Source organism: Coregonus lavaretus, assembly GCF_964263955.1.
Source record: "Coregonus lavaretus genome assembly, contig: HAP1_SCAFFOLD_815, whole genome shotgun sequence".
Lineage (NCBI taxonomy): Eukaryota > Metazoa > Chordata > Actinopteri > Salmoniformes > Salmonidae > Coregonus > Coregonus lavaretus.
In genome coordinates this window covers 47,501-71,651 of record NW_028157627.1, presented here as the reverse complement: position 1 = coordinate 71,651, position 24,151 = coordinate 47,501, and the positions used below count along the sequence as shown (strand labels likewise).

General features: G+C 45.4%; 1 protein-coding gene across 1 annotated transcript in view; it reads left to right on the top strand.

Moving 5' to 3' along the window:
- LOC311125150 (xylosyl- and glucuronyltransferase LARGE1-like) overlaps positions 1-24,151 on the top strand; it is a 148,781-nt gene that overhangs the window by 90,098 nt on the left and 34,532 nt on the right. The window contains exons 3-6 of the mRNA XM_084199213.1: positions 1,821-2,149; positions 7,364-7,446; positions 11,221-11,344; positions 12,927-13,098. Coding sequence (XP_084055339.1) covers positions 1,821-2,149; positions 7,364-7,446; positions 11,221-11,344; positions 12,927-13,098 — 708 coding nt within the window. The remainder of the gene's footprint in view (positions 1-1,820; positions 2,150-7,363; positions 7,447-11,220; positions 11,345-12,926; positions 13,099-24,151) is intronic.

Below are 24,151 nucleotides of genomic sequence, written 5' to 3'. Positions count from 1 at the left end.
TTTGTGGCAGAACGCTCACCACACATCAGCTAGCATGGTGAGGAGTGAGCGGGACGATTAGGTGGTCATGATGGAATTTAACCAGGACACTATGGTTAACACCCTTTAGTCTTATATTCAATGGCAATAATCAGGACATCACATCCCAAAGATGGCACCCTACAACAAGGCAACGTCCCCATCACTGCCCTGTAGCGTTAGATCATAAGACCAGAGGAAACAGTGCCTTCTACTGGCCATACAACACCACTTCCTGCAGCATCTGGTCTCCCATCCAGGGACCGACCGGGACCAACCCTGCTTAGCTTCAGCGACAAACCAGCAGTGGGATGCAGGGTGCTATGCTGCTGGAATCAATGACGGAAAACTTGCAACTGCAAAAAGGGCAACAACCAAAGCTAGGGACGATAGCAGGCAGAGAGGGAGATTTTGTTTGATCACAATGGTGTTCTCCTTGTAAATCCTCTGGATATGAGCGTCTGCTAAATAACTGAAATGGAAAATGTTTCACCGATTGTATTATTTGTTTGCATTCATATACAATCAGTTTGTTCTCGCATTTATTTTCCTTGCAACGTTCTCTTTTTTCTCTCTCAATACTTTTTGGGGGTTTATGTTTTTGCTTTGCAATAATATTATTTTTGTTTACAATATTATTATTTTTGTTTACAATATTATTATTTTTGTTTGATGTCTGAAGACATTGGGAAAAGAGAGGAGGGGAAATTAAAGCCTGGTGCGGTTAGCTAAAACCCTGGCCCCTCTCGGTATCAAGGATATTGATTGAATGGTATCTGTGTGCTCCAAGGCTGGAGATGCATCACTTGGACCTGACTGCTAATTTGAATCCTCAGCCTCCGTTAGGTCTTTGACATTCAGCCCACTGCTGCTGTTGTGAATGCTTTAACATCTCCTCTTGGTACAGTGACATAAAACACCACTGATGCTAGGCTGATAGATACACTAACCACTAGTCAGTGACGCTAGGCTGATAGATACACTAACCACTAGTCAGTGATGCTAGGCTGATAGATACACTAACCACTAGTCAGTGATGCTAGGCTGATAGATACACTAACCACTAGTCAGTGATGCTAGGCTGATAGATACACTAACCACTAGTCAGTGATGCTAGGCTGATAGAGATACTAGTCAGTGATGCTAGGCTGATAGAGATACTAGTCAGTGATGCTAGGCTGATAGAGATACTAAACACTAGTCAGTGATGCTAGGCTGATAGAGATACTAGTCAGTGATGCTAGGCTGATAGAGATACTAGTCAGTGATGCTAGGCTGATAGAGATACTAGTCAGTGATGCTAGGCTGATAGAGATACTAGTCAGTGATGCTAGGCTGATAGAGATACTAGTCAGTGATGCTAGGCTGATAGAGATACTAACCACTAGTCAGTGACATTAGTCCTTGTCTCAAGTGCTTTTTCTTTAGTTGTAGTGCTCTGGTTTCATCTGTCATCATATCATATCAGCAATGTCAACGATTCGTATTGATTCATGGAGAGAAGTTGAGGCGAGTTAAGAGTTGAGCTAAAGTTGAAGTTGAGATTCCTGCTGAGTCTATACCCTGAGGTGATGATGTCCTGCTTCTAGTCTGCCTGTGCTTTAGCCAGCAGAAGATGAGTTGGCTTAAACACATACAGATCTGGGACCAGGCGAATGGCTTATTGCAGTGGTCTCAAACTCGTGGCCTACGAGCCGCAACTGGCCAGTGAGCTGATTTAATGTGGCCCTCAGTTGTCTAATGAATGTGGCACTATTGGTTCTGATCAACTTCCTGTTTCTCTGTCTCCTCCCCCTCTACAGTGAAGCCCCTCCCCCTGTCGCCCCTGTTGCCTCAGTTGTCCACGTTGACGTCCAGGGCCAGGGGCGGGGCCTTGGGAGGGGGTGTGTCTAGGGAGGCGTTGGAGCTGAGGGTCCGTGAGGTCGAAGAGGAGAACCAGCTTCTCCGCCGTGAACTCAGCCGACCCCCCCGTAGCCCTGCTGGCCCTGGTTCCCATCACGCCAATCACCACGGCAACCAGAGCAAGACCCACTCGGAGGAGGGAACAGGGGACAACGAGGCGGGGCTTAAAGCTGGCTCCACGGGCAACAGGTCAGACTGTGTGCAGCAACCACCGGTAGACAAGTGTGAGGTGAGTTACACTAAGAGGAAGTAAGATATGATTAATGTCTGTTTGCTGCTCCTACAGTTGATCTTTACAGTACTGTGCTTGCAGTGAGCAACACAGTATAAAACAGGGCTAATGTCTGCTTGCTGCTACTACACGTTCTCTTTACAGTACTGTGCACATATAGTAGATATTGATTCTCTACCAGCTAGAGAAATGCACCAGTACTGTAACCTTCAGCACTGCATTTTGTCCATTAGCTTTGCGCCTACGCTCAAGGTCACCAAAACATCAAACAGACATTTCTATTTGATATATACAGTACTGTACTTTTTTTTTTAGTTATTAATTTACCAGAGCGACTGCATACATTTTCATACTGGTCCCCCGTGGGAATCGAACCCACAACCCTAGCGTTGCAAGCGCCATGCTCTACCGACTGAGCTACACGTGACTATACCATGACGCTACCATGGAGATATAAGCATTTCGCCTGTTACTGACCTTCTAGGGAACCATTAGCAAGAAGGTCAAGGACTGAGAGCCTATAATAGCCTGGTCATATTAAAGCCTGGTCATATTGAAGATCTGGTTGTATTAAAGCTTGGTCATATTGAAGGCCTGGTCATATTAAAGCCTGGTCATATTAAAGGTCTGGTCGTATTAAAGCCTGGTCATATTGAAGTTCTGGTTGTATTAAAGCCTGGTCATATTGAAGGTCTGGTCGTATTAAAGCCTGGTCATATTGAAGATCTGGTTGTATTAAAGCCTGGTCATATTGAAGGTCTGGTCGTATTAAAGCCTGGTCATATTGAAGGTCTGGTTGTATTAAAGCCTGGTCATATTGAAGGTCTGGTTGTATTAAAGCCTGGTCATATTGAAGGTCTGGTTGTATTAAAGCCTGGTCATATTGAAGATCTGGTTTTATTAAAGCTTGGTCATATTGAAGGCCTGGTCATATTAAAGCCTGGTCATATTAAAGGTCTGGTCGTATTAAAGCCTGGTCATATTGAAGTTCTGGTTGTATTAAAGCCTGGTCATATTGAAGGTCTGGTCGTATTAAAGCCTGGTCATATTGAAGATCTGGTTGTATTAAAGCCTGGTCATATAGAAGGTCTGGTCGTATTAAAGCCTGGTCATATTGAAGGTCTGGTTGTATTAAAGCCTGGTCATATTGAAGGTCTGGTTGTATTAAAGCCTGGTCATATTGAAGGTCTGGTTGTATTAAAGCCTGGTCATATTGAAGATCTGGTTTTATTAAAGCTTGGTCATATTGAAGGCCTGGTCATATTAAAGCCTGGTCATATTAAAGGTCTGGTCGTATTAAAGCCTGGTCATATTGAAGTTCTGGTTGTATTAAAGCCTGGTCATATTGAAGGTCTGGTCGTATTAAAGCCTGGTCATATTGAAGATCTGGTTGTATTAAAGCCTGGTCATATTGAAGGTCTGGTCGTATTAAAGCCTGGTCATATTGAAGGTCTGGTTGTATTAAAGCCTGGTCATATTGAAGGTCTGGTTGTATTAAAGCCTGGTCATATTGAAGGTCTGGTTGTATTAAAGCCTGGTCATATTGAAGGTAAGGTCTGGTTGTATTAAAGCCTGGTCATATTGAAGGTCTGGTTGTATTAAAGCCTGGTCATATTGAAGGTCTGGTTGTATTAAAGCCTGGTCATATTGAAGGTCTGGTTGTATTAAAGCCTGGTCATATTGAAGGTTGTATTAAAGCCTGGTCATATTGAAGGTCTGGTTGTATTAAAGCCTGGTCATATTGAAGGTCTGGTTGTATTAAAGCCTGGTCATATTGAAGGTCTGGTCGTATTAAAGCCTGGTCATATTGAAGGTCTGGTCGTATTAAAGCCTGGTCATATTGAAGGTCTGGTTGCATTAAAGCCTGGTCATATTGAAGGTCTGGTTGTATTAAAGCCTGGTCATATTGAAGGTCTGGTCGTATTAAAGCCTGGTCATATTGAAGGTCTGGTTGTATTAAAGCCTGGTCATATTGAAGGTCTGGTCGTATTAAAGCCTGGTCATATTGAAGGTCTGGTTGTATTAAAGCCTGGTCATATTGAAGGTCTGGTTGTATTAAAGCCTGGTCATATTGAAGGTATGGTTGTATTAAAGCCTGGTCATATTGAATATTGTGATATCATGGCGACGCTCATAAAGTGTCTCTCTGTCAGAGGTCATTCTAACAGCAGGATTGTTGGAGGGTCTTAGTACTGTGATGTAATAATGCAATATGCCCTCTGCTGTGTCCATGTGGGTCGTTGATGTAACTTTAACCATGTTACATAATACCCATTTCAGACACTTTCGTCACTAGCAAGGCTCTGAGAAAGAGGCATTGTGTTTTTTGCACCTTCATCAGAGATTTCACATACAGTGGGGAGAACAAAAGTATTTGATACACTGCCGATTTTGCAGGTTTTCCTACTTACAAAGCATGTAGAGGTCTGTAATTTTTTATCATAGGTACACTTCAACTGTGAGAGACGGAATCTAAAACAAAAATCCAGAAAATCACATTGTATGATTTTTAAGTAATGAATTTGCATTTTATTGCATGACATAAGTATTATATGTTTTTGCACCTTCATCAGAGATTTAACATATGTCCTAGCAAGCCTCCTGAGAGAGTGGTGATGTGTTTTACCAGCTACACTGTGCTATGAGCATTTCTTATTGCCCATGTCTCCTGTCCTCATTCTGCCGGTCAGTCCAACACACAGCCTGTCTGTGACCACAGTCTGTGTCTGGAGAGAAGACCATAGATAATGGACTAACAGGCTAACAGTCTGTGTCTGGAGAGAAGACCATAGATAATGGAGTAACAGAGTTTGTAGAGAGACCATAGATAATGGACTAATAGTGTCTGGAGAGAAGACCATACAGTGAGGGAAAAAAGTATTTGATCCCCTGCTGATTTTGTACGTTTGCCCACTGACAAAGAAATGATCAGTCTATCATTTTAATGGTAGGTTTATTTGAACAGTGAGAGACAGAATAACAACAACAAAATCCAGAAAAACGCATGTCAAAAATGTTATAAATTGATTTGCATTTTAATGAGGGAAATAAGTATTTGACCCCTCTGCAAAACATGTTGGCAATCACAGAGGTCAGATGTTTCTTGTAGTTGGCCACCAGGTTTGCACACATCTCAGGAGGGATTTTGTCCCACTCCTCTTTGCAGATCTTCTCCAAGTCATTAAAGTTTCGAGGCTGACGTTTGGCAAGTCGAAACTTCAGCTCCCTCCACAGATTTTCTATGGGATTAAGGTCTGGAGACTGGCTAGGCCACTCCAGGACCTTAATGTGCTTCTTCTTGAGCCACTCCTTTGTTGCCTTGGCCGTGTGTTTTGGGTCATTGTCATTCTGGAATAACCATCCACGACCCATTTTCAATGCCCTGGCTGAGAGAAGGAGGTTCTCACCCAAGATTTGACGGTACATGGCCCCGTCCATCGTCCCTTTGATGTGGTGAAGTTGTCCTGTCCCCTTAGCAGAAAAACACCCCCAAAGCATAATGTTTCCACCTCCATGTTTGACGGTGGGGATGGTGTTCTTGGGGTCATAGGCAGCATTCCTCCTCCTCCAAACACGGCGAGTTGAGTTGATGCCAAAGAGCTCCATTTTGGTCTCATCTGACCACAACACTTTCACCCAGTTCTCCTCTGAATCATTCAGATGTTCATTGGCAAACTTCAGACGGGCCTGTATATGTGCTTTCTTGAGCAGGGTGACCTTGCGGGCGCTGCAGGATTTCAGTCCTTCACGGCGTAGTGTGTTACCAATTGTTTTCTTGGTGACTATGGTCCCAGCTGCCTTGAGATCATTGACAAGATCCTCCCGTGTAGTTCTGGGCTGATTCCTCACCGTTCTCATGATCATTGCAACTACACGAGGTGAGATCTTGCATGGAGCCCCAGGCCGAGGGAGATTGACAGTTATTTTGTGTTTCTTCCATTTGCGAGTAATCACACCAACTGTTGTCACCTTCTCACCAAGCTGCTTGGCGATGGTCTTGTAGCCCATTCCAGCCTTGTGTAGGTCTACAATCTTGTCCCTGACATCCTTGGAGAGCTCTTTGGTCTTGGCCATGGTGGAGAGTTTGGAATCTGATTGATTGATTGCTTCTGTGGACAGGTGTCTTTTATACAGGTAACAAGCTGAGATTAGGAGCACTCCCTTTAAGTGTGTGCTCCTAATCTCAGCTCGTTACCTGTATAAAAGACACCTGGGAGCCAGAAATCTTTCTGATTGAGAGGGGGTCTAATACTTATTTCCCAAATCAATTTATAACATTTTTGACATGTGTTTTTCTGGATTTTGTTGTTGTTATTCTGTCTCTCACTGTTCAAATAAACCTATCATTAAAATTATAGACTGATCATTTCTTTGTCAGTGGGCAAACGTACAAAATCAGCAGGGGATCAAATACTTTTTTCCCCTCACTGTAGGTAATGGACTAACATAGTTTGTAGATAAGACCATAGATAATGGAGTAACAGACTAACAGTGTGTGTTTGTAGAGAAGACCATAGATAATGGAGTAACAGTGAGCGTTTCAACCCCCCTTCAACCTTCAACCCCCCTTCAACCCTCCTCTGTGACCTTTCCCCCCCACTGCTACACATTTTTCCAGAGGAAACACTGATCTAAAGTCAATCTGGGTTCATCACAATGATGACAAAAAGGGTTTCCTACTAATGATTTGACTCCTTTTGAAAATGTCATTGTATTTCCAAGCAACTGCAATGCACTTCTGTTGAAATCTTCGTCAGCGTCAAGACAATGCATTGAGTAGAACACTCAGTCGGTCATCAGTCCTAAAATGAATGTTCAAAACAATATTGTGACGAAACGTGCATCCCGCGAATAAAGGGCTTTAGACTTGTGCTAACGTTGACTTTCCAAGACCGATTGGGTCCTAGAGGACAGTAGATCAATATCCCTGGGCTTGATCTGGTTATTGGTGATTCACATACTCTATTCTTCCTCTGGTGCTACTATAGTGGGTTCTAATGTGGGATTTAGTCTTGATGTGGGATTAACGCTGATCCCTGAAATAATTACCTAAACTGAATGGTGCTTAGTGTTCAGAGACCTGTGATAAGTGGTTCTGTAAGTGCTACAAGCAGAGTACAAATCAAAATAATGTGATGGAAAATAATGTTCTTTCCCCTCTCTCTCCCTCAATCTCTCTCTCTCCCTCGATCTCTCTCTCTCTCCTCTAAGACCATTCACGTGGCCATCGTGTGCGCCGGGTACAACGCCAGTCGTGATGTGGTGACACTCGTCAAGTCTGTCCTCTTTCACAGGTACGTACACACACACACAGCTGGGCTTGTCTGCAGCCCTTCTCTCTCTCAGAAATCTGAATATGCTGCCGCCTACTCTCCGTTGCTTGGCAACGCCACCACCTCAGTGAACCCTCAGCTCTTCCTCTGTGGGGGCTCTGGGGGTGTGTGTGTGTGTGTGTGTGTGTGTGTGTGTGTGTGTGTGTGAGAGAGAGAGAGAGAGAGAGAGAGAGAGAGAGAGAGAGAGAGAGAGAGAGAGAGAGAGAGAGAGAGAGAGAGAGAGAGAGAGAGAGAGAGAGAGAGAGAGAGAGAGCGAGAGAGCGAGAGAGCGAGAGAGAGAATGCAGTGTTTACGTGGAGAGACACTTTTGAGACAAATTCACTTATGTGTATTAAAGTAGTCAAAAGTTTAGTATTTGGTCCCATATTTCTAGAACGCAATGACATCAAGCTTGTAGTGACACGCTCAAACCACACATCTCTCGTCTGCAGTAAGCAAGGACTCTGTGGTATAGACTTGCACTAACGTGAGTTATGATATATGAGTTAGAGCAATAACTTGAGTTATGATATGAATTAGAGCACTAACGTGAGACTAATTATTATTATTCTAGTGGTTTAAACCATACAGCTGTAGGAGAAGACAGAGGATCCAGTGGTGATAATAATGATTATTATTCTAGTGGTTTAAACCATACAGCTGTAGGAGAAGACAGAGGTGAGCATAACAGGATTCACATTTATTCTGTGTCCCAAATAGCACCCTATTCCCTATATAGTGCACTACTTTAGACCAGAGAATGGCACCCTATTCCCTATATAGTGCACTACTTTAGACCAGAGAATGGCACCCTATTCCCTATATAGTGCACTACTTTAGACCAGAGAATGGCACCCTATTCCCTATATAGTGTACTACTTTAGACCAGAGAATGGCATCCTATTCCCTATATAGTGCACTACTTTAGACCAGAGAATGGCACCCTATTCCCTATATAGTGCACTACTTTAGACCAGAGAATGGCACCCTATTCCCTATATAGTGCACTACTTTAGACCAGAGAATGGTACCCTATTCCCTATATAGTGCACTACTTTAGACCAGAGAATGGCACCCTATTCCCTATATAGTGCACTACTTTAGACCAGAGAATGGCACCCTATTCCCTATATAGTGCACTACTTTAGACCAGAGAATGGTACCCTATTCCCTATATAGTGCACTACTTTAGACCAGAGAATGGCACCCTATTCCCTATGTAGTGCACTACTTTAGACCAGAGAACGGCACCCTATTCCCTATATAGTGCACTACTTTAGACCAGAGAATGGCACCCTATTTCCTATATAGTGCACTACTTTAGACCAGAGAATGGCACCCTATTCCCTATATAGTGCACTACTTTAGACCAGAGAATGGCACCCTATTCCCTATATAGTGCACTACTTTAGACCAGAGAATGGCACCCTATTCCCTATATAGTGCACTACTTTAGACCAGAGAATGGCACCCTATTCCCTATATAGTGCACTACTTTAGACCAGAGAATGGCACCCTATTCCCTATGTAGTGCACTACTTTAGACCAGGACCCACAGGGACATACCACAATAAAGGGAATAGGGTACTATTTGGGACATCCTTAGCTTCCCTACTTTTTAATTAGCTCCTGGAGTATCAGGTTAATTAATGAAAACTGTGATGAGAATTTCAGTTAAACCATTATGAGGGTGAACTGGAACTCATGCTAACAGACACAGTCCAGATCTCTGGCTATTTCTATATTTTCTAAATGCAAATGTCTTCGCCACGTAAACACTGCAGTTAGCAGCCAGTGTGTAATTTGGGCCTGGGCTGTAATTCACTACTTTACTGTCACCTCATATCTCTCTGTCTCTCTGTCTCTCTGTCTCTCTCTCTCTCTCTCTCTCTCTCTCTCTCTCTCTCTCTCTCTCTCTCTCTCTCTCTCTCTCTCTCTCTCTCTCTCTCTCTCTCTCTCTCTCTCTCTCTCTCTCTCACCCTCATACACACTCACTAACTCTCACACAGTCCTCTCCTCTTCTCTTATAGGGTAGCTGACTTTTTGAGTGCATCACATACACATTGTTATTCTGTGGATCAGACACATTGTTATTCTGTGTGGATCAGACACATTGTTATTCTGTGTGGATCAGACACATTGCTTAGGTTAATAAATAATGTCATCCATTGTGTCATAACGAGGTCCTTCCAGTGTGCAAGAGCCCAGTAAGATATTTCACGGCAGAAATCCACAGTCTCTTCTGAAGAATATTCTGAATGGAATCGATTTATAGACAAGGAGTCTATCCTGTCATCCCTGGTGAATGTCATCCTGGGTCTAGAGAGAAGACCTTGCATCTGTTCAGCTTTATATATGACAGCATTTATTAACCCCCAGAGCTGTGCTTCCGTCTGACAGCCCAGAGTACAGACAGAGGCAACACCAAACATTACAGCTGACATATTCATCTCAACAGTCACTTGGAGCTGTGGAGGAAAACCACAGAAGTATACAGGCGTACTGATACCCTGAACAGAGCAATGTGAAACACCTACTGATGCCCTGTCACAACCTGACCTTCTTCTCAGGCCCTGGCAATGTGTTTGATCAGAAACAAAGTAGTCCCCTTCCTAGTCCATTTCTGTGAATACGAATCAAACTCATGTTGGCGTAGAGAGCTCACTGTCCTGTGTGTGTGAGTGTGTGTGAGTGTGTGTGAGTGTGAGTGTGAGTGTGTGTGTGTGTGTGTGTGTGTGTGTGTGTGTGTGTGTGTGTGTGTGTGTGTGTGTGTGTGTGTGTGTGTGTGTGTGTGTGTGTGAGTGTGTGTGTGTGTGTGTGTGTTGGAGTGTCAGTGTAGTGTGTGTGTCTGTGTGTGAGTGTGTGAGTGTGTGAGTGTGTGAGTGTGTGAGTGCGTGTGTGCGTGTGTGCGTGTGTGCGTGTGTGCGTGTGTGTGTGTGTGTGTGAGTGTGTGTGTGTGTGTGCTGCCTCCTCTCTCAAGCCCTCACAGCTCAATACACAGACTCTCAGACATGTAGATGTACACTTGTTATGTGAGCAGCAGATCTATCATGTCTATAGCCATGTTTAGTATGCCTTTGATTGAATCAGAGAAACTGTGTGTGTCACAGCTTGAAACAGACCAATTCCTCTTGATCAGAGTGCTGTAAACTGACAGTAGTTATTACTGTATAAAATATTACCAATTGACATGTTGTTCTGTCTGTTGATATCCAGAGGTTTCATGTTGTTCTGTCTGTTGATATCCAGAGGTTTCATGTTGTTCTGTCTGAGACATCCAGAGGTTTCATGTTGTTCTGTCTGTTGATATCCAGAGGTTTCATGTTGTTCTGTCTGTTGATATCCAGAGGTTTCATGTTGTTCTGTCTGTTGATATCCAGAGGTTTCATGTTGTTCTGTCTGTTGATATCCAGAGGTTTCATGTTGTTCTGTCTGTTGATATCCAGAGGTTTCATGTTGTTCTGTCTGTTGATATCCAGAGGTTTCATGTTGTTCTGTCTGTTGATATCCAGAGGTTTCATGTTGTTCTATCTGTTGATATCCAGAGGTTTCATGTTGTTCTGTCTGTTGATATCCAGAGGTTTCATGTTGTTCTGTCTGTTGATATCCAGAGGTTTCATGTTGTTCTGTCTGTTGATATCCAGCGGTTTCATGTTGTTCTGTATTTCTACTTCAAAGTACTGCGTCTCTGCTCCGAGTCTCATCTTCTCCCTCCCTCCGTGTGTGTGTGTGTGTGTGTGTGTGTGTGTGTGACAGACGGAACCCTCTCCACTTCCACATCATAACAGACTCTACTGCCCAGCAGATCCTAGCGTCTCTGTTCCATACCTGGATGGTCCCTGCAGTCAGGGTAGACTTCTACGATGCAGACGAACTCAAGGTGAGACACACCTGCCTGCCACCTACCTGCCTGGACACACACACACACACACCTGCTTGACACACACACACACACACCTGCGTGACACACACACACACCTGGATTGTCCCTGCAGTGAGTGTAGACTTCTACAGGGGTGACAAACTCAAGGTGAGACACCTACCTGGCTACCTTCCCAACCAACCAACCACATCTCTACTCCTCTCACAGGATACACTGAGCATTATAACCCCCTGTACAGTTAACCTTCACTCTCACAGGATACACTGAGCATTATAACCCCCTGTACAGTTAACCTTCACTCTCACAGGATACACTGAGCATTATAACCCCCTGTACAGTTAACCTTCACTCTCACAGGATACACTGAGCATTATAACCCCCTGTACAGTTAACCTTCACTCTCACAGGATACACTGAGCATTATAACCCCCTGTACAGTTAACCTTCACTCTCACAGGATACACTGAGCATTATATCCCCCTGTACAGTTAACCTTCACTCTCACAGGATACACTGAGCATTATAACACCCTGTACAGTTAACCTTCACTCTCACAGGATACACTGAGCATTATAACACCCTGTACAGTTAACATTCACTCTCACAGGATACACTGAGCGTTATAACACCCTGTCCAGTTAATCTTCACTCTCACAGGATACACTGAGCATTATAACCCCCTGTCCAGTTAACCTTCACTCTCACAGGATACACTGAGCGTTATAACACCCTGTCCAGTTAATCTTCACTCTCACAGGATACACTGAGCATTATAGCACCCTGTACAGTTAACCTTCACTCTCACAGGATACACTGAGCATTATAACACCCTGTACAGTTAACCTTCACTCTCACAGGATACACTGAGCGTTATAACCCCCTGTACAGTTAACCTTCACAGGATACACTGAGCATTATAACCCCCTGTCCAGTTAACCTTCACTCTCACAGGATACACTGAGCGTTATAACACCCTGTACAGTTAACCTTCACTCTCACAGGATACAATGAGCGTTATAACCCCCTGTCCAGTTAACCTTCACTCTCACAGGATACACTGAGCATTATAACACCCTGTACAGTTAACCTTCACTCTCACAGGATACACTGAGCATTATAACCCCCTGTCCAGTTAACCTTCACTCTCACAGGATACACTGAGCATTATAACCCCCTGTCCAGTTAACCTTCACTCTCACAGGATACACTGAGCGTTATAACACCCTGTCCAGTTAACCTTCACTCTCACAGATCCCCTCAAACATACAAATTCTCTATTCAGCCTGTTTCTGTATGTCTGTAAATCTTGTCTGAGGTGTCATGGATCCCCAACAAGGTCGGCAGGTAGCTTAGTGGGTAAGAGCGTTGTGCCAGTAACCGGACGGTCGCTGGTTCTAATCCCCGAGCCGACTAGGTGAAAAATCTGTCGATGTGCCCTTAAGCAAGGCACTTAACCCTAATTGCTCCTGTAAGTCGCTCTGGATAAGAGCGTCTGCTAAATGACTAAAATGTAAAATGTAAATGTAAGACTGTCTGGTTAGTGTCTGTTAACACCCTCTACCTCCTTCTCTTCCATCAGGCTGAGGTGTCATGGATCCCCAACAAGCATTACTCCGGTATCTACGGTCTGATGAAGCTGGTGCTCACCAAGACCTTACCCCCAGACCTGCAGAAAGTCATCGTCCTGGACACAGACATCACCTTCGCTACAGACATCGCCGAGCTCTGGGCCGTCTTCCACAAGTTCAAAGGTGAGGCTAATACATCATTTCCTGTTGGGATAATTGTGCTTCCTGTCGCTTCTACCAGGGGTTGTATTCATTGGGACACACTAGCAAAACATGCAACAGAAAAACAAAAAATGAGTGTTTCTTATTGGACAAGTTCAGTTAGTCCCTCCCTGTTTCAAGTCAGTTTTCTTCGGTTTGGTTCCTAATTGAGTAGTCTGTTCAGGAAGTGAATCGAAATTAAATTGATGATTTGCCCATTGTTTTTCTACGAGGAGGAAGAGGGAGGTAGGGGGGAGGGAGGAGGTGGATTCCAGAGATTTATGAGTCCCTTACTGTCCCACAGTGGATTGCCTCTGGCTGGGCTTTGGATCAATCTTCATTAAGAGTTCACTTTATGCTTCACCACTAGCTATCACCCACCCTGTTCATTCCCTATCTCCCACCCTCATTCTATATCACCCACCCTGTTCATTCCCTACCTCCCATCCTCATTCCATACCATCCATCCATTCTACCACCCACCCTGTTCATTCCCTACCCCCCATCCATCCATTCTACCACCCACCCTGTTCATTCCCTACCCCCCACCCATCCATTCTACCACCCACCCTGTTCATTCCCTACCCCCCACCCATCCATTCTACCACCCACCCTGTTCATTCCCTACCCCCCATCCATCCATTCTACCACCCACCCTGTTCATTCCCTACCCCCCACCCATCCATTCTACCACCCACCCTGTTCATTCCCTACCCCCCACCCATCCATTCTACCACCCACCCTGTTCATTCCCTACCCCCCATCCATCCATTCTACCACCCACCCTGTTCATTCCCTACCCCCCACCCATCCATTCTACCACCCACCCTGTTCATTCCCTACCCCCCACCCATCCATTCTACCACCCACCCTGTTCATTCCCTACCCCCCATCCATCCATTCTACCACCCTCCCCACTCAGTTACAGTCCATTCACATAGAGTGAATCTTTGAAGCTTTGGATCGATCTCCAGAGTTGACTCCTGTGTTCCACCACTACCAATCTGTATGTTCTCTACCTCCCTCCCATTCATTCCATTCCATACCATCCATTCTTCCACCGACACATTCAATTAGCTGACCTTCAACCCCCCGACAAGTCAATTCCCTACCTCCTATTCAGTTAGCTGACCTTTCAACCCCCCACCAGTCCATTCCCTACCTCCCATTCAGTTAGCTGACCTTTCAACCCCCCACCAGTCCATTCCCTACCTCCCATTCAGTTAGCTGACCTTTCAACCCCCCACCAGTCCATTCCCTCCCTCCCATTCAGTTAGCTGACCTTTCAACCCCCCACCAGTCCATTCCCTACCTCCCATTCAGTTAGCTGACCTTTCAACCCCCCACCAGTCCATTCCCTACCTCCCATTCAGTTAGCTGACCTTTCAACCCCCCACCAGTCCATTCCCTCCCTCCCATTCAGTTAGCTGACCTTTCAACCCCCCACCAGTCCATTCCCTACCTCCCATTCAGTTAGCTGACCTTTCAACCCCCCACCAGTCCATTCCCTACCTCCCATTCAGTTAGCTGTCATTTCTACTTCTCACCCATTCAGTTAGCTGTTCTTTCAACCCCCCAGCCAGTGCATTCATCCGTTAGGATTCTAACTTTTAAACCACAAACCACCTACAGTGCTTACACTGAATTGTGACGTAAAATAATTGGAATTACCATAATGTATGCTATTTTAATGTTTAGAATTCAGAACTACTTACAGTTCCATTAGAATTCAAACCACTCTCTGTTCCATCTAGCCAGCCAATCATTCTTTCCCAAGCAGGGATTCTAAGCAGCATATTGCAGACACATTGGTTTGGATTAATAATGTTTGGTGGTTTAGGATTCTGAAAGTCTAATATTGAAGTCTCCGCCTCCCAAACTTCCGTTACCCAGGAGACAGTAAGCAGATAGTAGCTTGTCATTGTGATGGTTCAGCCAAAGAGATACAACTAGCTCTATAGATTCAGGTATCTAGCTCTGCTCCTCTGTCTCTGTTTCTGCTTCTCTGTCCTCCTCTGGTTCTGTCTCTATCTGCTCCTACATCCCTCTGTTCTGTCTCTATCTGCTCCTACATCCCTCTGTTCTGTCTCTATCTGCTCCTACATCCCTCTGTTCTGTCTCTATCTGCTCCTACATCCCTCTGTTCTGTCTCTATCTGCTCCTACATCCCTCTGTTCTGTCTCTATCTGCTCCTACATCCCTCTGTTCTGTCTCTATCTGCTCCTACATCCCTCTGTTCTGTCTCTATCTGCTCCTACATCCCTCTGTTCTGTCTCTATCTGCTCCTACATCCCTCTGTTCTGTCTCTATCTGCTCCTACATCCCTCTGTTCTGTCTCTATCTGCTCCTACATCCCTCTGCTGTGGTTCTGTCTCTATCTGCTCCTACATCCCTCTGTTCTGTCTCTATCTGCTCCTACATCCCTCTGTTCTGTCTCTATCTGCTCCTACATCCCTCTGTTCTGTCTCTATCTGCTCCTACATCCCTCTGTTCTGTCTCTATCTGCTCCTACATCCCTCTGCTGTGGTTCTGTCTCTATCTGCTCCTACATCCCTCTGTTCTGTCTCTATCTGCTCCTACATCCCTCTGTTCTGTCTCTATCTGCTCCTACATCCCTCTGCTGTGGTTCTGTCTCTATCTGCTCCTACATCCCTCTGTTCTGTCTCTATCTGCTCCTACATCCCTCTGTTCTGTCTCTATCTGCTCCTACATCCCTCTGTTCTGTCTCTATCTGCTCCTACATCCCTCTGTTCTGTCTCTATCTGCTCCTACATCCCTCTGTTCTGTCTCTATCTGCTCCTACATCCCTCTGTTCTGTCTCTATCTGCTCCTACATCCCTCTGCTGTGGTTCTGTCTCTATCTGCTCCTACATCCCTCTGTTCTGTCTCTATCTGCTCCTACATCCCTCTGTTCTGTCTCTATCTGCTCCTACATCCCTCTGCTGTGGCTCTATCTGCTCCTACATCCCTCTGTTCTGTCTCTATCTGCTCCTACATCCCTCTGCTGTGGTTCTGTCTCTATCTGCTCCTACATCCCTCTGTTCTGTCTCTATCTGCTCCTACATCCCTCTGTTCTGTCTCTATCTGCTCCTACATCCCTCTGTTCTGTCTCTATCTGCTCCTACATCCCTCTGTTCTGTCTCTATCTGCTCCTACATCCCTCTGTTCTGTCTCTATCTGCTCCTACATCCCTCTGTTCTGTCTCTATCTGCTCCTACATCCCTCTGTTCTGTCTCTATCTGCTCCTACATCCCTCTGTTCTGTCTCTATCTGCTCCTACATCCCTCTGTTCTGTCTATCTGCTCCTACATCCCTCTGTTCTGTCTCTATCTGCTCCTACATCCCTCTGCTGTGGTTCTGTCTCTATCTGCTCCTACATCCCTCTGCTGTGGTTCTGTCTCTATCTGCTCCTACATCCCTCTGTTCTGTCTCTATCTGCTCCTACATCCCTCTGTTCTGTCTCTATCTGCTCCTACATCCCTCTGCTGTGGTTCTGTCTCTATCTGCTCCTACATCCCTCTGTTCTGTCTCTATCTGCTCCTACATCCCTCTGCTGTGGTTCTGTCTCTATCTGCTCCTACATCCCTCTGTTCTGTCTCTATCTGCTCCTACATCCCTCTGTTCTGTCTCTATCTGCTCCTACATCCCTCTGTTCTGTCTCTATCTGCTCCTACATCCCTCTGCTGTGGTTCTGTCTCTATCTGCTCCTACATCCCTCTGTTCTGTCTCTATCTGCTCCTACATCCCTCTGTTCTGCCTCTATCTGCTCCTACATCCCTCTGTTCTGTCTCTATCTGCTCCTACATCCCTCTGTTCTGTCTCTATCTGCTCCTACATCCCTCTGCTGTGGTTCTGTCTCTATCTGCTCCTACATCCCTCTGTTCTGTCTCTATCTGCTCCTACATCCCTCTGCTGTGGTTCTGTCTCTATCTGCTCCTACATCCCTCTGCTGTGGTTCTGTCTCTATCTGCTCCTACATCCCTCTGTTCTGTCTCTATCTGCTCCTACATCCCTCTGTTCTGTCTCTATCTGCTCCTACATCCTACTGTTCTGTCTCTATCTGCTCCTACATCCCTCTGCTGTGGTTCTGTCTCTATCTGCTCCTACATCCCTCTGTTCTGTCTCTATCTGCTCCTACATCCCTCTGTTCTGTCTCTATCTGCTCCTACATCCCTCTGTTCTGTCTCTATCTGCTCCTACATCCCTCTGTTCTGTCTCTATCTGCTCCTACATCCCTCTGTTCTGTCTCTATCTGCTCCTACATCCCTCTGCTCTGTCTCTACCTGCTCCTACATCCCTCTGTTCTGTCTCTATCTGCTCCTACATCCCTCTGTTCTGTCTCTATCTGCTCCTACATCCGTCTGTTCTGTCTCTATCTGCTCCTACATCCCTCTGTTCTGTCTCTATCTGCTCCTACATCCCTCTGCTCTGTCTCTACCTGCTCCTACATCCCTCTGTTCTGTCTCTATCTGCTCCTACATCCCTCTGCTGTGGTTCTGTCTCTATCTGCTCCTACATCCCTCTGTTCTGTCTCTATCTGCTCCTACATCCCTCTGTTCTGTCTCTATCTGCTCCTACATCCCTCTGTTCTGCCTCGATCTGCTCCTACATCCCTCTGTTCTGTCTCTATCTGCTCCTACATCCCTCTGTTCTGTCTCTACCTGCTCCTACATCCCTCTGTTCTGTCTCTATCTGCTCCTACATCCCTCTGTTCTGTCTCTATCTGCTCCTACATCCCTCTGTTCTGTCTCTATCTGCTCCTACATCCCTCTGCTGTGGTTCTGTCTCTATCTGCTCCTACATCCCTCTGTTCTGTCTCTATCTGCTCCTACATCCCTCTGCTGTGGTTCTGTCTCTATCTGCTCCTACATCCCTCTGTTCTGTCTCTATCTGCTCCTACATCCCTCTGTTCTGTCTCTATCTGCTCCTACATCCCTCTGTTCTGTCTCTACCTGCTCCTACATCCCTCTGCTGTGGTTCTGTCTCTATCTGCTCCTACATCCCTCTGTTCTGTCTCTATCTGCTCCTACATCCCTCTGCTGTGGTTCTGTCTCTATCTGCTCCTACATCCCTCTGTTCTGTCTCTATCTGCTCCTACATCCCTCTGTTCTGTCTCTATCTGCTCCTACATCCCTCTGTTCTGTCTCTACCTGCTCCTACATCCCTCTGTTCTGTCTCTATCTGCTCCTACATCCCTCTGTTCTGTCTCTATCTGCTCCTACATCCCTCTGTTCTGTCTCTATCTGCTCCTACATCCCTCTGCTGTGGTTCTGTCTATATCTGCTCCTACATCCCTCTGTTCTGTCTCTATCTGCTCCTACATCCCTCTGCTGTGGTTCTGTCTCTATCTGCTCCTACATCCCTCTGTTCTGTCTCTATCTGCTCCTACATCCCTCTGTTCTGTCTCTATCTGCTCCTACATCCCTCTGTTCTGTCTCTATCTGCTCCTACATCCCTCTGTTCTGTCTCTATCTGCTCCTACATCCCTCTGTTCTGTCTCTACCTGCTCCTACATCCCTCTGTTCTGTCTCTATCTGCTCCTACATCCCTCTGTTCTGTCTCTATCTGCTCCTACATCCCTCTGTTCTGTCTCTATCTGCTCCTACATCCCTCTGTTCTGTCTCTATCTGCTCCTACATCCCTCTGCTGTGGTTCTGTCTCTATCTGCTCCTACATCCCTCTGTTCTGTCTCTATCTGCTCCTACATCCCTCTGTTCTGTCTCTATCTGCTCCTACATCCCTCTGTTCTGTCTCTATCTGCTCCTACATCCCTCTGTTCTGTCTCTATCTGCTCCTACATCCCTCTGTTCTGTCTCTATCTGCTCCTACATCCCTCTGCTGTGGTTCTGTCTCTATCTGCTCCTACATCCCTCTGTTCTGTCTCTATCTGCTCCTACATCCCTCTGTTCTGTCTCTATCTGCTCCTACATCCCTCTGTTCTGTCTCTATCTGCTCCTACATCCCTCTGTTCTGTCTCTATCTGCTCCTACATCCCTCTGTTCTGTCTCTATCTGCTCCTACATCCCTCTGTTCTGTCTCTATCTGCTCCTACATCCCTCTGTTCTGTCTCTATCTGCTCCTACATCCCTCTGTTCTGTCTCTATCTGCTCCTACATCCCTCTGCTGTGGTTCTGTCTCTATCTGCTCCTACATCCCTCTGCTGTGGTTCTGTCTCTATCTGCTCCTACATCCCTCTGTTCTGTCTCTATCTGCTCCTACATCCCTCTGTTCTGTCTCTATCTGCTCCTACATCCCTCTGTTCTGTCTCTATCTGCTCCTACATCCCTCTGTTCTGTCTCTATCTGCTCCTACATCCCTCTGCTGTGGTTCTGTCTCTATCTGCTCCTACATCCCTCTGCTGTGGTTCTGTCTCTATCTGCTCCTACATCCCTCTGTTCTGTCTCTATCTGCTCCTACATCCCTCTGTTCTGTCTCTATCTGCTCCTACATCCCTCTGCTGTGGTTCTGTCTCTATCTGCTCCTACATCCCTCTGTTCTGTCTCTATCTGCTCCTACATCCCTCTGTTCTGTCTCTATCTGCTCCTACATCCCTCTGTTCTGTCTCTATCTGCTCCTACATCCCTCTGTTCTGTCTCTATCTGCTCCTACATCCCTCTGTTCTGTCTCTATCTGCTCCTACATCCCTCTGTTCTGTCTCTATCTGCTCCTACATCCCTCTGTTCTTTCTCTATCTGCTCCTACATCCCTCTGTTCTGTCTCTATCTGCTCCTACATCCCTCTGCTGCGGTTCTGTCTCTATCTGCTCCTACATCCCTCTGTTCTGTCTCTATCTGCTCCTACATCCCTCTGTTCTGTCTCTATCTGCTCCTACATCCCTCTGTTCTGTCTCTATCTGCTCCTACATCCCTCTGTTCTGTCTCTATCTGCTCCTACATCCCTCTGCTGTGGTTCTGTCTCTATCTGCTCCTACATCCCTCTGTTCTGTCTCTATCTGCTCCTACATCCCTCTGTTCTGTCTCTATCTGCTCCTACATCCCTCTGTTCTGTCTCTATCTGCTCCTACATCCCTCTGCTGTGGTTCTGTCTCTATCTGCTCCTACATCCCTCTGTTCTGTCTCTATCTGCTCCTACATCCCTCTGTTCTGTCTCTATCTGCTCCTACATCCCTCTGTTCTGTCTCTATCTGCTCCTACATCCCTCTGCTGTGGCTCTGTCTCTATCTGCTCCTACATCCCTCTGTTCTGTCTCTATCTGCTCCTACATCCCTCTGTTCTGTCTCTATCTGCTCCTACATCCCTCTGTTCTGTCTCTATCTGCTCCTACATCCCTCTGTTCTGTCTCTATCTGCTCCTACATCCCTCTGCTGTGGTTCTGTCTCTATCTGCTCCTACATCCCTCTGTTCTGTCTCTATCTGCTCCTACATCCCTCTGTTCTGTCTCTATCTGCTCCTACATCCCTCTGTTCTGTCTCTATCTGCTCCTACATCCCTCTGTTCTGTCTCTATCTGCTCCTACATCCCTCTGTTCTGTCTCTATCTGCTCCTACATCCCTCTGTTCTGTCTCTATCTGCTCCTACATCCCTCTGTTCTGTCTCTATCTGCTCCTACATCCCTCTGTTCTGTCTCTATCTGCTCCTACATCCCTCTGTTCTGTCTCTATCTGCTCCTACATCCCTCTGTTCTGTCTCTATCTGCTCCTACATCCCTCTGCTGTGGTTCTGTCTCTATCTGCTCCTACATCCCTCTGTTCTGTCTCTATCTGCTCCTACATCCCTCTGTTCTGTCTCTATCTGCTCCTACATCCCTCTGTTCTGTCTCTATCTTCTCCTACATCCCTCTGTTCTGTTTCTATCTGCTCCTACATCCCTCTGTTCTGTCTCTATCTGCTCCTACATCCCTCTGTTCTGTCTCTATCTGCTCCTACATCCCTCTGTTCTGTCTCTATCTGCTCCTACATCCCTCTGTTCTGTCTCTATCTGCTCCTACATCCCTCTGCTGTGGTTCTGTCTCTATCTGCTCCTACATCCCTCTGTTCTGTCTCTATCTGCTCCTACATCCCTCTGTTCTGTTTCTATCTGCTCCTACATCCCTCTGTTCTGTCTCTATCTGCTCCTACATCCCTCTGTTCTGTCTCTATCTGCTCCTACATCCCTCTGTTCTGTCTCTATCTGCTCCTACATCCCTCTGCTGTGGTTCTGTCTCTATCTGCTCCTACATCCCTCTGTTCTGTCTCTATCTGCTCCTACATCCCTCTGTTCTGTCTCTATCTGCTCCTACATTCCTCTGCTGTGGTTCTGTCTCTATCTGTACACCTCCCCGACCATAATCCAACACTTCTCTCTGCTACCTCTTTCCTTCACTTTGCTACCAGGGTGCATTGCAACAACATAAGGTTCACCTAGAAGACTGTAGGTTGTTGTTTGGGTATAAACCTAGCTAGTTGTCCCAGAGACTGTAGATGCTGTTTGGGTATAAACCTAGCTAGTTGTCTCAGAGACTGTAGATGTTGTTTGGGTATAAACCCTGCTAGTTGTCCCAGAGACTGTAGATGTTGTTTGGGTATAAACCTAGCTAGTTGTCCCAGAGACTGTAGATGTTGTTTGGGTATAAACCTAGCTAGTTGTCCCAGAGACTGTAAGATGTTGTTTGGGTATAAACCTAGCTAGTTGTCCCAGAGACTATACGATGTTGTTTGGGTATAAACCTAGCTAGTTGTCTCAGAGACTGTAAGATGTTGTTTGGGTATAAACCTAGCTAGATGTCCCAGAGACTGTTAGATGTTGTTTGGGTATAAACCTAGCTAGTTGTCCCAGAGACTGTAAGATGTTGTTTGGGTATAAACCTAGCTAGTTGTCTCAGAGACTGTAGATGTTGTTTGGGTATAAACCTAGCTAGTTGTCCCAGAGACTGTAAGATGTTGTTTGGGTATAAACCTAGCTAGTTGTCTCAGAGACTGTAGATGTTGTTTGGGTATAAACCTAGCTAGTTGTCCCAGAGACTGTAAGATGTTGTTTGGATATAAACCTAGCTAGTTGTCCCAGAGACTGTAAGATGTTGTTTGGGTATAAACCTAGCTAGTTGTCTCAGAGACTGTAAGATGTTGTTTGGGTATAAACCTAGCTAGTTGTCCCAGAGACTGTAGATGCTGTTTGGGTATAAACCTAGCTAGTTGTCCCAGAGACTGTAGATGTTGTTTGGGTATAAACCTAGCTAGTTGTCCCAGAGACTGTTAGATGTTGTTTGGGTATAAACCTAGCTAGTTGTCCCAGAGACTGTAGATGTTGTTTGGGTATAAACCTAGCTAGTTGTCTCAGAGACTGTAAGATGTTGTTTGGGTATAAACCTAGCTAGTTGTCCCAGAGACTGTAAGATGTTGTTTGGGTATAAACCTAGCTAGTTGTCCCAGAGACTGTAGATGTTGTTTGGGTATAAACCTAGCTAGTTGTCTCAGAGACTGTAGATGTTGTTTGGGTATAAACCTAGCTAGTTGTCCCAGAGACTGTAGATGTTGTTTGGGTATAAACCTAGCTAGTTGTCCCAGAGACTGTAGATGTTGTTTGGGTATAAACCTAGCTAGTTGTCCCAGAGACTGTAAGATGTTGTTTGGGTATAAACCTAGCTAGTTGTCCCAGAGACTGTAGATGTTGTTTGGGTATAAACCTATCTAGTTGTCCCAGAGACTGTAGGATGTTGTTTGGGTATAAACCTAGCTAGTTGTCTCAGAGACTGTAGATGTTGTTTGGGTATAAACCTAGCTAGTTGTCCGAGAGACTGTAGATGTTGTTTGGGTATAAACCTAGCTAGTTGTCCCAGAGACTGTAAGATGTTGTTTGGGTATAAACCTAGCTAGTTGTCCCAGAGACTGTAAGATGTTGTTTGGGTATAAACCTAGCTAGTTGTTCCAGAGACTGTAAGATGTTGTTTGGGTATAAACCTAGCTAGTTGTCTCAGAGACTGTAAGATGTTGTTTGGGTATAAACCTAGCTAGTTGTCCCAGAGACTGTAAGATGTTGTTTGGGTATAAACCTAGCTAGTTGTCTCAGAGACTGTAGATGCTGTTTGGGTATAAACCTAGCTAGTTGTCCCAGAGACTGTAAGATGTTGTTTGGGTATAAACCTAGCTAGTTGTCTCAGAGACTGTAGATGCTGTTTGGGTATAAACCTAGCTAGTTGTCCCAGAGACTGTAGATGTTGTTTGGGTATAAACCTAGCTAGTTGTCCCAGAGACTGTAAGATGTTGTTTGGGTATAAACCTAGCTAGTTGTCCCAGAGACTGTAGATGTTGTTTGGGTATAAACCTAGCTAGTTGTCTCAGAGACTGTAGATGTTGTTTGGGTATAAACCTAGCTAGTTGTCTCAGAGACTGTAGATGCTGTTTGGGTATAAACCTAGCTAGTTGTCTCAGAGACTGTAGATGCTGTTTGGGTATAAACCTAGCTAGTTGTCCCAGAGACTGTAAGATGTTGTTTGGGTATAAACCTAGCTAGTTGTCCCAGAGACTGTAAGATGTTGTTTGGGTATAAACCTAGCTAGTTGTCCCAGAGACTGTAAGATGTTGTTTGGGTATAAACCTAGCTAGTTGTCCCAGAGACTGTAAGATGTTGTTTGGGTATAAACCTAGCTAGTTGTCTCAGAGACTGTTAGATGTTGTTTGGGTATAAACCTAGCTAGTTGTCTCAGAGACTGTAGATGTTGTTTGGGTATAAACCTAGCTAGTTGTCTCAGAGACTGTAGATGCTGTTTGGGTATAAACCTAGCTAGTTGTCCCAGAGACTGTAAGATGTTGTTTGGGTATAAACCTAGCTAGTTGTCCCAGAGACTGTAAGATGTTGTTTGGGTATAAACCTAGCTAGTTGTCCCAGAGACTGTAAGATGTTGTTTGGGTATAAACCTAGCTAGTTGTCCCAGAGACTGTAAGATGTTGTTTGGGTATAAACCTAGCTAGTTGTCCCAGAGACTGTAGATGTTGTTTGGGTATAAACCTAGCTAGTTGTCCCAGAGACTGTAAGATGTTGTTTGGGTATAAACCTAGCTAGTTGTCCCAGAGACTGTAAGATGTTGTTTGGGTATAAAC